The sequence below is a fragment of the Saccopteryx leptura genome, chromosome 1 (assembly GCF_036850995.1).
Source record: "Saccopteryx leptura isolate mSacLep1 chromosome 1, mSacLep1_pri_phased_curated, whole genome shotgun sequence".
NCBI classification, from domain to species: Eukaryota; Metazoa; Chordata; class Mammalia; order Chiroptera; family Emballonuridae; genus Saccopteryx; species Saccopteryx leptura.
Window position 1 is genome coordinate 45958919 of NC_089503.1, and position 16003 is coordinate 45974921.

General features: G+C 39.1%; 1 protein-coding gene across 1 annotated transcript in view; it reads right to left on the reverse strand.

Moving 5' to 3' along the window:
* Positions 1-16003, reverse strand: part of SPON1 (spondin 1) — a 330616-nt gene that overhangs the window by 209750 nt on the left and 104863 nt on the right. Inside the window, exon 3 of the mRNA XM_066365514.1 lies at positions 4008-4141. Within this exon, the coding sequence (XP_066221611.1) occupies positions 4008-4141 (134 nt within the window). The remainder of the gene's footprint in view (positions 1-4007; positions 4142-16003) is intronic.

Sequence of the window (16003 nt, forward strand, 5' to 3'; positions counted from 1 at the left end):
TGATTAGATGCCCATAAGCAAAGTTAAAAGAAAAGTAGAAAGAAATAGTTGAAATTTACTAAAAAGTATTATTATTTGGTATATAGGAAGATCAATTTTAAACATAAGTATATTTAAATACATAGAATTATATATTTATACATTTGAGTGTTTAAATGTTATATATAGATATACAAATTTTGTACCTAAAATGTTTTTATGTAATTATATATTTAAATACTTTAAAATCAAGTGTAGAAAGCTACATTATTATGAAATCAGACAAGAATATGAACAGGCCTTCCATAGAAGAAAAAACAGAAATGAACTATATATAAAAAGATTCTGATTATTACTAGTAATCAGAAAATGCAAATTATTATAAGATATCATTTTCAACTATCAGATGGGGAGAATTTTAAAGATTAATAATACCAAGAGTTGTAGAGCAAGTAAGGAAATAAACTCTCTTGTTCACTATGCAGGAAAATGTTTAAGTTGGCAAACTGTTTGGATGAAAATCTGGCAATGGCTATTAAAATTATAAATATGTATTCCTTATGATCCCATTTCTTGGCGTCTACTGGATATAAAAACTTGCATGTCTGTTCCAAGAGGCATGTACGAGGGATGCTCATCATAATATTATTTATAATAGAAAAAACCTTGAAACAATCTAAATGTCATTCAACTATGGAATAATGAACAAATTCCCACTATAGAGTATATGTAACAGTTTTTAAAAAGAGGTAAATCTATATATCCTGACCTGGAAATCTCTCTAGTGCATTTTATTTAGTGAAAACTCATTCAAGTTCAGTATATAAAGTAGACCATACAATTTGTGTAAATTAAAATTCCCACAAAAATGAAACTATGTCTCCTTATGTTTACTTATATGCATTTAAACATACAGATAAATCTAAAGAGTAAACACCAAATTGATATCTTTGCTAACTTCAGGTAGAAAACTCAGATTTTTGGGGGACAATGTCAGGGGTTGTTTTTACTTTCTCTCTAGTCTGTATTTCACTACTTTCTGTATCATCTGAAATTTTACAGTGTGAATGTATATATTTATGTCTTACCTATAAAATTATTATTTATCTTAATATTTGTAGCTTATATTTAATTCCTTCAGAAGAAACAAAAGAAAGGAAGATGGATATTGGACTTCAAGAAACTAGTCTAATTCCCTGGGACCTGACTCCTCTCCTGTAAAATCGGATAGTTGTTGTGGAGATCAATTTAGACAAAGCCTGCGGCATGTGCAGCCGAGTTTCTGGTGCACAGAAAGTACTGACTGACCCTTTCTCTCTCCTCCATTTGGCCCATGAGAACCTCCAGGGCCAAGAATGTACCTCTGTTGCCTGTATATCCTGGATGCCTGTGCAGATAGAGCTCAGTTACATTTGCTGAAGGAATGAGTGAACACACAAGCCACACTGGTTAACGGTTAAAAAATAAACAAATGTTCACATATGCTCATTGTTAATGGGTAAACAAAAGACGCCTTTCTGGCTTCCACCAGGACATCAAATGCTTGTGAGAACAAGAAATCAAAGAATAACAGAGATCCAGGCCAGAGAGATAAATGTGTTTAGAGTGGGAAGACTCCCCACATAAATCTGATGCTTTCTAACTTTCTTCTTCAGAGCCCCAGGCTCTGTGGAGTGGCCACCATGAGCAGGGGTATGGGTACTGGAAAGCCAAATTGAGACCCCATGTTCAGGCTGAGAGACTGGATATACTATTGGACAAGGACTAGGCCATTGATGACAATAAAAATAGAAATCTGACTCCAACTTTTACAACAACTGGTCTGGGAAGCCAAGCCACAACCTCTGCAGCTATCAGCTCAGAACGTTTAGGACATGGTCAATGACCTCCAACTTCTCTACTTTTTCCCCCACTGCCTCCTCTATTTTTAACTCAGGACCAACCAAAGAAAGCCAAATACACTCTTCAAACCAATCATATAAGATGCTTCACTTCTAGTTAGCCCGCTTCCAGCTTTCTCACGGCAACAACCTCTGATCAGAATGTACCTGCATTCTTCTCTCTTTTTCACTATAAGCTTTCCCACTCCCCTGCCTGCCTTTGAGTTTCTGACAAATGCTAGCGATGGCAGCAAACTCCCTTAATATACAGCGAGCTCTGAATAAATAGCTTGTTCTCGTTTCAGTGGTCTTTGTTTATTTCCACAAGGTCTTCTCCCACATTTCAGCTAGATACTAGATACATGTAATATATTGGGTTTATATATAAAATTTCATTTAAAAATTCCACTGCTATTATTTTAAACAAATCTCCAACATAAGTTAATGCCAAGAGCTAAAGTTCTACTGCTAATTTTTTTTAAAAAATCACCAGTATACATTACTGCCAAGAGCCAAACTTCTCAAAGACTCAGTTTAAATTAAACTAAAAAAGAAACAAATAATGCCTAGAGAGATAGCAGCAAAAGACAGGGTTGACTCTGGACAGTGGACAGAGGCTTCCGGAGAAGCCTTTTTCCCCATAAGTCAGGCACAGCTAAGTCCAGAATCTGCAGCAACTGGAGTGCCTAGCTAAAGTGCTTCCTTATCAGCCACTCCTCTGAACCGGGCTGAGTTAACTACAGTTGTAAGTCTGTTGAAAGGTCCACCTGCCAGAGGTGCAGACAAATGAATCAAATACATGAATAAGCCTTGGGTATTTAAAAAAGAGGGAGGTGGTTGGGAAGGTCCTAGCCATTACCTCTATGGAAAAATGACTTCTGGAATGCTGGAATTGAAGCCCTGCTCTTCAAAACATGACTATTTGCTTGTCTGAAACCCTACATTTCTCACTGTCACTCTAGATACTCTGTAAATCTATTTCAAATAAGTTATTCCTATGCTTCCTAAACTGGTGAATATCAGTAGATGTCTCCGGGCCCTGGCCAACTGGCTCAGTGGACAGAGTGATGGCCCAGCATGTGGAAGTCCAGGGTTCAATCCCCAGTTAGGGCACACATGAGAAGTGACCATCTGGTTCTCTCCCTCTCCCTCTCCCCCTTTTCTCCTCCCACAGCCAGTGGTTTGATTGGTTTGAGCATTGGCCTCAAGTGCTGAGGATAGGTTGGTTGATTTGAGCATTGGCTCCAGATGGGGTTGTGAGTGGATTCTAGTCGGGGCACATGTGGGAGTCTGTCTATCTATCTCCCCTCCACTTGCTTAAAAAAATAAAATAAATGTCTCAGTAGAAAAGAAGCTTTTCAGTCAAATAAGTCTGGGAAATGCTGGGTAAAACCTAGTTAAACAAATTTTATTTTAGTAGGACTCCGTAAAACCTTCAACATACTAACATACTGTAAATCTGCAAGAAGAGAATACAGTATACAGCATTTCCCAAACTTGTTTAACCATGGAAGTTGATTTCCTGCCCACCTATTTACATCTCCCCAAACATCATCCTATGACATACAATTTTGAAGACATTTTTGAGATGATGCTATCTTTCAGATGAAAACTATTAGCTGGTTAACACCTCTTATCATCTACTCTAACTCACCAAAAGGAAAATCAGGAGGTCCTATAGGAAGGGGCACAAGAGGGCAATTTTGATGGGTGAAGGAAAAAAATATAGAATCATAAAGCAGACCTGGAGGCTAATGCAAGTTATAGTTGGGTCTCAGGTCAGCCTAGCACAGATTAAGGATACTAGGCATTAAGCTCCAGATGGAGAAAGTCAAAGGGTGTCCTCACCTGATTCATAATTTTTCTTAACCAGCCATAGTATCATCATGTCTAGGAAGATAGAGAGTGGGCAGCAGAATCACTGTATTAGATGAAAGTTGAGTTTCAGGCAAATGATTCTTTTCCAGCACTTTATTAATGATGTTCTACAGTCCCATTTCAAGTTGAGAAAACTGAAGGCAGAGAAATGAGGCAACATGCCTGATGTCCCAGCAAAGCCACTTTTCTTTCTGCAACCACTCCATGAATGTGTTTGATGGACCGCAGGGAAAGGGAGTGAAGTGTTACAAGAATTCCATGCTCACTTACTTTAGAATGACACAGCCCGTTCCTGCTGGGGGTGCTATCCAGAACACCTGGATCCGTGTCCTTCTCCGTGGGGTGCTTTCTGTGACTGCGACAGGGCAGTTACTCATAAACTGTGTTTCTTCTTCATCTATGATCTATGGAAAACCAGCAGAAAATAAACACATTAAAATGCGCTTCGCATTTAAATTTCCAAGTTGACACTTCCTTAATTTTATTTTTAAACCTGTCATTTTGTGTTAGCAGCTCTAGATCCCCAGACACCAGAATAGTGCCTGGCATAGAGTCCTACTCAATCCTTGTTGAATTAACAAGAGGGCAAGGATTTGGCATATGTTCTCTGCTCTCTGCAACCAGGATCTTGGGTCAGGATTTTGAGGCATAGACTAGTAGGTGCTGATCTCACTCATTTAACTTAAATAAACCGTGTCCCACTTCAGGGAAGGAAGAAGAGGATGGCAAAGAGAAAAATCCAAAGCAAACACTCTATACATAGCTAGATTTTGTAAATCAGCTACAATTTTATAACTTGAAATTAAAATGTTAGAAGGAAACATCCCTTTGAAGAAGTATCCCAAAGTACATAAAGTTCCCTAGCTTCACAGCACTGTTTACTTGTATGATCTCTACTTTCTTAATTTGTGCATCACATTAGTGTTCTCCCCAGTTAACCATCAAGGTTTCTGGTGACACGGCAAAAACACCTGTTAGCCATTCCCATTTCCCAAGGCTGCTTTCAGCATTCTCCTGCTTGCTTCTGGACCTGCTGCCAGTACTTGACTATCCATCTAGTAGAACCACAAACTGTGGATCTTTTGGGGAATCATCTAAATCCATTTGAACGTATGTGCCAACTCTAGTCAATTGGTAGTAACTATGTCGTGAGTAATGTTTACAATATTAATGGATAACGTTGAGTGTTTAGGGTGTGCCAGGTACTAAACTAAGTGCTAATCTGAATTACTCATTTAATCTTTAAATATAGTCTAAGGAGATCTTTATAGCCATATTGTATTTATTTTATTTTTAAAAATTTCTCCTTTTTAACACAGCAGTAAAAACAAGTCACTCTGACTCCTTAGTTCATCATATATTTTCATCGCCAAACAAAGCAAAGGCAATTGTCTATTATATTTTGTTTATAGTGGTCCCTCATCTATTATGGGAGTTAGATCCCAGAACCCCCTGCAATAGGCAAAAATCCGTGAAGTAGCAACCTTATATAAATATTTATTTTATTATTTACATATATTTTAAGGCTTTATTTCAATTTAATATTCTCTTACTATGTTTTAATTAATATTTTTATTTTTTATATTGTTTTCAATAAGCTAGAAAATGCTTATTTTACTGCAAAAATAATTAAAATAATAAGTATATAAAAATAGCTAGCTATATAACGCAAAATCCCACAATACAATGAAAAATCCATGATACAAAATTAGATATATACAATTTTAAAATCCGCTATATAGTGAGACCACAAAAAGTGAACTGCGATATGGTGAGGGACAACCATAAACACTTCTATAGCATTTGAACTGTTGATTGTGTTGTATATCCATCACCCAAAATCAAATCATTCTGTCACCTTATATTTGTCCTTCTTTACTCCCTTCCTCCCCAGGTAACCACTTCACTTTTATCTATGTCCACGGGTCTCAGTTTTATATTTCACCTATGTAGGATATATACGGGGGGGTCCTTGGGTTATAACACAGTTCTGTTTCTACAACAGTGACGTAACCCAAATTTTGGTGTAAGTTGAAACACACCCTAGCCTAAGTCACTTACCTATCCTAACACAGTTGTAAAATCATAATCTAGAACAGGGGTCTCAAACTCGCGGCCCGCGGGCCGCATGCGGCCTGCCAAACAATTTTGTGCGGCCCGCTGACTAATCCACGAAGTTCAAAATACTTTGGATAAAATTAAGTAAGCCTAGGGACCTACTTGTATTTTTCATTTCTCTAGCATCCTAGCTAGATATTAGCTTAGTTAACAGCAGTTGTGATGCGAACTACAGTTTCTGGTCGTTTTGTGACACTGAGTAAACTGCATGTACAATTGTGCTTGTTGTACTGATTTTTTTTGTTTTCAACTGCAGTGAGAAAAGTGTTGCATAACAGTTGCCTTTTGTAGACCTAGTGCGGCCCGCCGAATGGCTGTGATCTTGCTCTGCGGTCCACATGCTGAGTTGAGTTTGAGACCCCTGATCTAGAACATAAAAACACAACTAAGCCACAGAAAAAGGAAAAGGACATAAATATACTGTTCTGTACACTGTGCTGCATATTCCTCTGCTGCACGCAACCAAACTAGTTTGCCCACGTAGTCTGTAAGTACAACATTAACTGCATAAGCCAAAACACTCATGTCTCAATTTTTTAAAGTTTTTATGGGAGTGAGCCTCGTAAACTTGAAACGTCATATGTAGAGACTGTCGTAACCCAAGTATTTGTCCCTCTTTACTCCCCTCCCCACTCTATAGATTATTTTTGATATTCCTTTTTTTTTTTTTTTTAATTTTTTTCTATTTATTCATTTTAGAGAGGAGAGGGAGGGACAGAGGGAAAGAGAGAGAGGAGAGACAGAAAGAGAGAAGGGGAAGAGGAGCTGGAAGCATCAACTCCCATATGTGCCTTGACCAGGCAAGCCCAGGGTTTTTTTGAACTGGCGACCTCAGCATTTCCAGGTCGATGCTTTATCCACTGCGCCACCACAGGTCAGGCTATTTTTGATATTCTTGATCAAGTTAAGGACATTTCTCTCTATTCCTAGTTTGCTGAGAGTTTTTGACAAAAATGGATATTGGATTTTGTCAAATGCTTTTTCTGCATCTATTGATATGACCGTGTGATTTTTCTTCTTTATCCTGTTGATATGGTGGATTACATTTTTATTGTAAATGTTGAAACAGCTTTGCATACTGGGATAAATTCTACTTGGTTGTATATACAATTCTTCTTATATATTGTTGGATTCAATTAGCTAATACTTCTTTAAGAATTTTTGCAACTATGATCTGACCAGATGTGGCACAGTGAATAGAGTATGAGCCTGGGAAGCTGAGGTCCCAACTTCAAAACCCCAAGGTCCCTGGCTTGAATGCAGGCTCATCTGGCTTGAGCATGAAATCATCGACATGATCCTAGGGTCACTGGCTTGAGCCCAAAGGTCACTGGCTTGAGCCCAAAGGTCACTGGCTTGAAGCCCAAGGTCACTGGCTTGAGCAAGGGGCCAAGGGCTTGGCTGGAGCCCCCTGGTCAAGGCACATATCAGAAGCAATCAATGAACAACGAAAGTGTCACAACTATGAGTTGATAATTCTCATCTCTCTCCCTTCCTGTCTTTCACCCCCCCCCCTTTCTCATAAACAAATAAATAAATGCTTACTTCTATTTCCTGAGAGATATGGGCCTGTAGTTTCCTACAATGTCTTTGCTTGGTTTTATTATTCAGGTGTAGCTGGCTTCATAAAATGAGTTAGGAAGTAGAGTTGGTATAATTTTTCCCTTAAATGTTTGATGTAATTCACTAGTGAATCCATCTGGGCCTGGTACTTTCTGCTTTGTAAGGTTATTAATTATTGATTCAATTACTTTATTATGTATAGCAGTGGTAGTCAACCTCGTCCCTACCACCCACTAGTGGGCGTTCCAGCTTTCATGGTGGGCAGTAACAGAGCAACCAAAGTATAAATAAAAAGATAGATTTAGCCTGACTTGTGGTGGCGCAGTGGATAAAGTGTCGACCTGGAAATGCTGAGGTTGCTGGTTCGAAATCCTGGGTTTGCCTGGTCAAGGCACATATGGGAGTTGATGCTTCCTGCTCCTCCCCCCTTCTCTCTCTGTCTCTCTCCTCTCTCTCTCTCCCTCTCTCTCTCCTTTCTAAAATGAATGAATAAATAAATAAATAAATAAATAAATAAATAATTTAAAAAAAGATATATTTAACTATAGTAAGTTGTTTTATAAAGATTTATTCTGAGCCCTGGCCGGTTGGCTCAGTGGTAGAGCGTCAGCCTAGCGTGCGGAGGACCCGGGTTCGATTCCCGGCCAGGGCACACAGGAGAAGCACCCATTTGCTTCTCCACCCCTCCGCCGCGCTTTCCTCTCTGACTCTCTCTTCCCCTCCGTAGCCAAGGCTCCATTGGAGCAAAGATGGCCCGGGCGCTGGGGATGGCTCTGTGGCCTCTGCCTCAGGCGCTAGAGTGGCTCTGGTCGCAACATGGCGACGCCCAGGATGGGCAGAGCATCGCCCCCTGGTGGGCAGAGCATCGCCCCATGGTGGGCGTGCCGGGTGGATCCCGGTCGGGCGCATGCAGGAGTCTGTCTGACTGTCTCTCCCTGTTTCCAGCTTCAGAAAAATGAAAAAAAGAAAAAGATTTATTCTGCCAAACTTAGCGGAAATTTGACATAAAGTACTTGGTAAGTAATTATTATTATATGCTTTAACTTGCTGTAACTGCTTTATAAATTTTATAAAATAAAGTTACCTCCCTACGTTATAAATCACCATTACTGTAGAACCAGTGGGTGGTTAGAAAATTTTACTACTAACAGAAATACAAAAGTGGGCAGTAGGTATAAAAAGGTTGACTACCCCTGATGAATAGGCTTATTTAGATTATTTCTGCTTGTGTGAGTTTTGGCAGATTGTGTCTTTCAAGGAATTGACAATTTCTTCTAGTTTATCAAATGTGTGGGTAAAAAGTTGTTCATAATACTCCATTATTATCTTTTAATGTCCATGGAATTTGTAGTGATGTCTCTTCTTTCATTTCTGATATTAGTAATATGTGTCTTCTCTCTTTTTTTTCTTAGTCTGACTAGAGGCTTATGGTATTTATCTTTTCAAAGAGCCAGCTGGTTTAGTTGCTTTTCTCTATTGATAGCTTGTTTTCAATTTCATTGATTTCTGTTCTAATTTTTATTATTTCTTTTCTTCTGCTTACTTTGAATGTAATTTGATATTCTAGTTTCCTAAGGTAGAAGCTTAGATGATCAGTTTTATATTTTTCTTTTATCAAAATGTACATTCAATGATATTAGTGTTCCTTTAAAAACTACTTTTGCTGCATCCCAAAAATTTTGATAAGCTATATTTTCGCTTTCATTTTGCTTAATATATTTTAAAATTTAGCTTGAAGTTTCTTCATTGACCCATGTGTTAATTAGAAGTATGTTGCTTAATCTCCAACTGTCTGAGGATTTTCCAGCTCTTTCTGTTATTGATTTTTAGTTTAATTTCATGGTGGTCTGAGAACAGTCATTGTGGCCTTTTATTCTTTTAAACTTAAGGAGTGTTGCCTGACCAGTGGTGGCACAGTGGATAAAGCGTCGACCTGGAATGCTGAGGTTGCCAGTTCAAAACCCTGGGCTTGCCCAGTCAAGGCACATATGAGAGTTGAAGCTTCCTGCTCCTCCTCCCTTCTCTCTCTCTCTCTCTCTCTCTCCTCTAAAATGAATTTAAAAAAATAAAATAAATAAACTTAAGGAGTGTTTTATGGACCAGAATGTGGTCTAGTTGGTGACTAGACTAGTCCATGTGAATTTAAGAAGAATGTGTAATCTACTGTTGTTAGACGAAGTATTCTATAGGTGTCAATTATATCCAGTTTATTGATGGTGTAGTTGAATTTAAGTATGTCCTCACCAATTTTCTGCCAGCTGGATCTGTTCATTTCTGATAGATGTTGAAATCTCCAACTATAATAGTGGAGTCATCTATTTCTCCTTGCATTTCTACAAGTTTCACCTCTTGCATTTTGACACCCTGTGTTAGGCACATATATATTAAAGATTGTTATGTCTTCTTCAAGTATTGATACCCTTAGCATGATGTAATGTTCCTCTTTATCCCTGATAAATTTCCTTGGTCTGAAATCTGTTCTGTGTGAAATTAATATAGCTATTTCTGTTTCCTTTTGATTAGTGTTAGCATTGCAGAATTTCCTTCATCATTCTGCTTTTAATCTTTATGTGTCTTCATATGTAAAGTGAGTTTCTTATAAACTAAATGTTGTTGGGTCTTGTTATTTTATTCACTCTGAAAAATGTCTTTTAAGTGGTGCATTTATAATATGTAGATTAATATTTGCCATATTTGTAACTATTTTCTATTTATTGTACTTGTTCTTTGTTCCTATTTTGTCTTCCACCATTTTTACTTTCTGCAGTTTTAATTGAACACTTTATGATTTTATTTCTCTCCTTTCTTAGCATATCAATCTAACTTTTTCTTTTGCTTTTTTTAGTGATTGTCCTAGAATTTGCATTACAGTATACATTTACAACTAATTGAAGTGTACTTTCAAATGACACTATCTTGATTCACAGATAGTGCAAATACCTTATAATATGAAAATATTCTTAATTCCTCCATCCTGTCCATTGTATTGTTATTTATTTCACTTACACATCAGCATATTTATAGCTGTAAGTATACAAAACTGAATACATTGTTGTTATTTTGAGCAAGCTGTTATCTGTTAGATCACCTAAAAATAAGAGAAAATATTTTTCCTTTTATCTTCACTTATTCCTTCTTTGATGCTCTTCCTTTCTTTGTGAAAATCTGAGTTTCTGACCTACATTATTTTCCTTCTCAATAAAGAACTTTTTGAACATTTCTTCCAAGACAGGTCTACTGGTAACAGATTCTTTCAATTTTTCTTTGAGAAAGTATTTTTCCATCACTTTTTAAAAGCATAAATTTTTCAGGGTACAGAACTCTAAGTTGTTGATTCTTTTCTCTCAACAGTTTAAATATTTCACTCAACTCTTTGCATGGTTTCTGAAAAAAAGTTGGATATAATCTTTTCTCTGTTCCTCTACAGATAAGGTGTTTTTCCTTCTGGCTTCTTTCAGGATTTTTTTCTTATCTCTGATTTTTTGTAGTTTAAAAATGATATGCCTAGATGTAATGCTTTTGACTCTTATCTTTCTTGGTATTCTCTGAGCTTCCCGGATTCGTGGTTTGGTGTCTGATATTAAGTTGAGGAAATTCTCAGTCATTACTGTTTCACATATGTCTTCTATTCTTTCTTCTCTTCGTATTCACATTACACTATGTTATGCCTTGTGTAGCTGTCTTACAGTCCTTGGACATATTATTTTGTATTTTTCAGTCTTTGTTCTCTTTGCTTTATAGTTTTAGAGGTTTCTGTTGATACATCCTCAAGCTCAGAGATTCCTCAGCTGTGTCCAGTCTAATAAGCCCATGAAAGCATTCTTCATTTGTTACAAGATTTTTTATCTCTAGCATTTCTTTTTGTTGTTTTCCTTATGATTTTCATCTCTCTGCTTACATCACCCATCTGTTTTTGCATGCTGTCAATGCTATCTACTAGAGCTCTGAGCATATTAATCGTGGCTTCTTTAAATTTCTCGTCTGATAACTCTAACATCCCTGCCATGTCTAGTACGGAGGCTGTATGGCAAGTGGTTGCAGCCACCATCACAGCCACCTGGCTTGTGCAGGTTCCAATTAGATTTGGGCAGACAGTAAAGAAACAATGGAGCCAAGAAATGGTGGGCCATTTTCTTTATTTCTAGCCTCGCACTTGGCTGGCGAGTAAAAACAAACACACGGGCACCAAAACACATTCACACATTCTTTGGTTCCACAACCAGGAGACTTTTCCAAGTTTTCCTAGAATCAAAGGCCCCACTAGCCTCAGCCACCTCTTTTTCCCCATCTGCATGCCTCCATCTTGCTGCTTTCTCTCCAACCACCACGTGACCTCTTTGCCTTGCAACAACGTGGTCTCCTTCAAATAGCCTCCTAACTTCTTCTTAAAACTATTCGGAGGGACAACCCCTCCTCCAGCACACATTAGCATAACCAAGCCCCTTCCCAAGCAGGAAGATAATTAACATTATCACCTGGGTAACAAAATCACATGGCAATTTTTAACAATAAAAGTGAGCAAAACCAGAAAATACAAATTTTACAAACTCATTTGCTCAAAAGAGGCTTTCTCTGTCTCTTCCAATTGTGGAGTGTTTTTGCCTTGTATTAGGCCTTTAAATTTTTTGGTGAAAGGTGGACATGATGTCCTGGGTAGAAGGAATTGAGGTACACAAGCCTTTAGTAATGTGATAGTAGTTGTGTGTGTGTAGGGGGGGGGGGGACTTCTATTGTCCTGTTATTAGGTCTTAGTCTTTTGTCAACTTGTGCTCCTGGATTGTGAACTTCATATGTGCTTCTCAGTTCCCCCACCCCCTCTTTAGATGAGAAAGAATGGCTGGAGGGGGCTTGAGTTGTGTGTTTCCCTTCCCCTTTCTAGGTTAGGCTTTGGTAAAATAGTTTGTCCTCAGGGAAGGCCTTAAGAACAGAATGCTCTGGCATATTTAAAAATGGTTCATTTTGCCTGACCAGGTGGTGGGGCAGTAGATAGAGCAGCAGTTCTCAACCTGTGGGCCCTAGAAAGGTTGAGAACCACTGGGATAGAGCATTGGCCTGGGACTCTAAGGACCCAGGTTTGAAACCCCAAGGTAGCCAAAAGCACAGGGTCTCTGGCTTAAGTGTAGGATCATAGACATGACCCCAATGTCGCTGGCTTGAGCCCAAAGGTGGCTGACTTGAAGCTCAAGGTCTCTGGCTTGAGCCCAAGGTTGCTTGCTTGAGCAAGGAGTCACTCGCTCTGCTGTAGCCCTCTGGTCAAGGCACATATGAGAAAGCAATCAATGAACAACTAAAGCAGGGGTCCCCAAACTATGGCCCGCGGGCTGCATGTGACCCCCTGAGGCCATTTATCCGGCCCCCGCCACACTTCTGGAAGGGGCACCTCTTTCATTGGTGGTCAGTGAGAGGAGCATAGTTCCCATTGAAATACTGGTCAGTTTGTTGATTCAAATTTACTTGTTCTTTATTTTAAATATTGTATTTGTTCCCATTTTGTTTTTTTACTTTAAAATAAGATATGTGCAGTGTGCATAGGGATTTGTTCATAGTTTTTTTTTTATAGTCCGGCCCTCCAATGGTCTGAGGGACAGTGAACTGGCCCCCTGTGTAAAAAGTTTGGGGACCCCTGAACTAAGGTGTCGCAATGAAAAACTGATAATTGATGCTTCGCATCTCTTTGTTTCTGTCTGTCTGTCCCCATCTATCCCTCTTTCTGACTCTCTCTCTGTCTATGTAAAAAAAAAAAAAAAAGGGCTAAGCCTTTCCCACCTTTGACTGTTGCATGATGTGGGGTGGTGCACTCTCATGAGAAATTCCATTATGCCTCAGGTAAGTGACTTTGTATCAGAGACTTCCTTGTTTGTATATTGGATTAAAGGTTTTGATTTCTACACTATAAAATGGGGCAGAGGACCCCATGCTGAAGGATAACAGAGAAAGGCCATGTGGAGGAGAGGAGAGGCAGCCAAGATGGTGGAGTGCTGAAAGAGAAGCCAGTTAGTGCAGTTTGTGCAGAGAGAAGGAGATGGGGAACAGAAGTGGATAAGGCTGGTGAGTGATAGATTTATAAATTTACCAGAAATTCCAACTGCCTTTTGGTTGTACTGCCTGACTGCCTGACCTCACCCTTACTTAGTGGACAATCACCCCTGAGGCAGAAGAGTTCCAGGAAGCTGGTCAACTGCTTCAAGAAGGAGTGTTCCAGAAAGCCGAAACCATAAATTTGCAGGAGGGGACATACCAGAGCTTCTGACTCAGTACCTCCTCAGGCTCTCTCAAACCCTATAAAATTCGCCTTATAGTCTGTACCAGTGCCCTTCTCCCCAAAGAAGTGCCCAGCAGTGTTCTTTTCTTCCTTTCAATAAAGCCTGTTACTCTGGTCTTTTTGGACTCCCATGGATCCCAACAGTGAGGTAGAACCTTTGATTCTAGGAAATTCGGATAAGTCAGTGGCTTTGGGAGCCCTGAAAGGAAAGGGAAGTGTTTCCCCACTGTGTGTATTTCTTGCCCGCCTGGTGCAAGCTAGGATTAAAGGTAATGGCCCACCAGTTCTTGGCTTCATTGTTTCATTACCATCTATCCAAATCAAATGCAAACCTGCACGGGCCAGGCGGCTGTGATGGTGGCCAGGGCTACTGGCTCTACACTCTGTAATCCTTTTTTTTTAAAGCACTCTCCTCTTTTGGTTTCTGTGCTCCTTCCTGCCCTGTCCTACTTTAACTTTCCTGTCCACTCTTTCTCTACTTTCTCTGGCTGCTCATCCTACTCTACTGGCTTTTAAATTTGAAATTTCTCAAGTCTCAGTCCTAAGCCCTCTCTTGTTCTGACTTTATTCTGTGTATGTGATCTCATTCGGCTCATACTTTAATTACTATTTCTGTGTAGACAATTCACAAATTTGTATTTCCAGTCTTGGCTGCTTCTCTGAGCTCCAGGCACATATCTCTAACCTTTTAGGTTCTTCTTGTATTTCCTTTTGGATCAAAAACACCTCAGATCTACCTTGTCGACAACTAACTTAACTATCTTCTTCTAACCTGGTTCTATTCCAACTGAACAAGCCAGAAATGTTGGATGTTGTCCTTGGCTTGGCTTGCTCTGCTGTATCCAAATGCTATCCATTTTACCTTCCAAATGTGGAAGAAAAGGGGCCACAAATTGAACCTGACAAGCTCAGGGAAAGCCTGCATGGTTGCCTTACAGACTCAGAGATCTAAAGTAACCACACAGAATGGTCTGAAATTAAAACTTTTTAACTAAAAGCAGTTCATGGCAGGTAGTCATGTCCTCTGGAGGTATTTTTCTGTAAAGAAGGTCAATGCTTACCTTAATCTAGCCTGTCTGTTGTCTTTTGCATCTACAATGTTGTACCTGATAACATGCAGGTAATCTTCTTTTCCTGCCCCACCCTTAGGGCAAGTATCCCACCAGGCCAGGAACCCACAAATCCCCTCATTGTTATTGTTATGTTGATAAACCGTGAACTATCTTTTTTTTAAATTTTATTGTGTTTACATAGATTCTAGTGTGAGCTATCTTATTCCTGACTATGTAAGAGAAGTTTCAGTACTTTTTATCCAATCCTAGAGATTTTTCCACCTTGCTTTTTCCCCATCTCCCTAATCTATCACCAATCCAATCAACTTCATGTAATCCCCTTACCTCTCTGTGTAAAATAATTGGTGAAACCACCATTTTCCAGAGCACTTTTTCAATCCATTGAGACTTTGCTTCCTGGCAATTGTCAACAGTTTGGCTCAAATAAATTCATTAAAAATTCCTAGAGGTTTAGAAGTTTTTATGTTGACAAATATCTCTTGAATTCCTACTACCATCTCTGCTACTGCCCTACACTAAGCTACATCATTTTAAATCTAAAACAATATAAAATAATCCTAAATAATCTGCATATTCTTTTGCCTTTCTTCAGTTTGTTCTCTATACAGCAGGCCAGATCTTTTCCAAACACAAATATATTTACAATATCTTCCTCTTTAGAAAAATTCAACAACTTCTTATTGTTTCCAGAATCAAGACTGTTGTAAAGTAGCGTTCCGCAGGTTCACCTAGAGACACCAAGGCAGGATACAGAAGAAGTTTTAGGAGAAGATTTATTTAATAAGCTGGCTGCATATGACTTACATGGGGTATAGCTAACCCAAATTGTGTAGTCTTGAATATAGCTGAGGCTGGTTATATACCCTTGACCACATACAGGTTGAGGGGAGCATGACACAATCATTAACAAGCTTATAACATTTGTCTAGAGGATCTATAAAAAACATTAAAACTTTCGCCTGACCAGGTGGTGGCACAGTGGATAGAGCATCGGACTGGGATGCAGAGGACCCAGGTTCGAGACCCTGAGGTCATCAGCTTGAGTGTGGGCTCATCTGGTTTGAGCAAAAGCTCACCAGCTTGGACCCAAGGTCACTGGCTCGAGCAAGGGGTTACTCGGTCTGCTGAAGGCCTGCGGTCAGGCACATATGAGAAAGCAATCAATGAACAACTAAGGTGTCACAACAAAAAACTAATGATTGATGCTTCTCATCTCTCTCCATTCCTGTCCCTACCTATTCCTCTCTCTG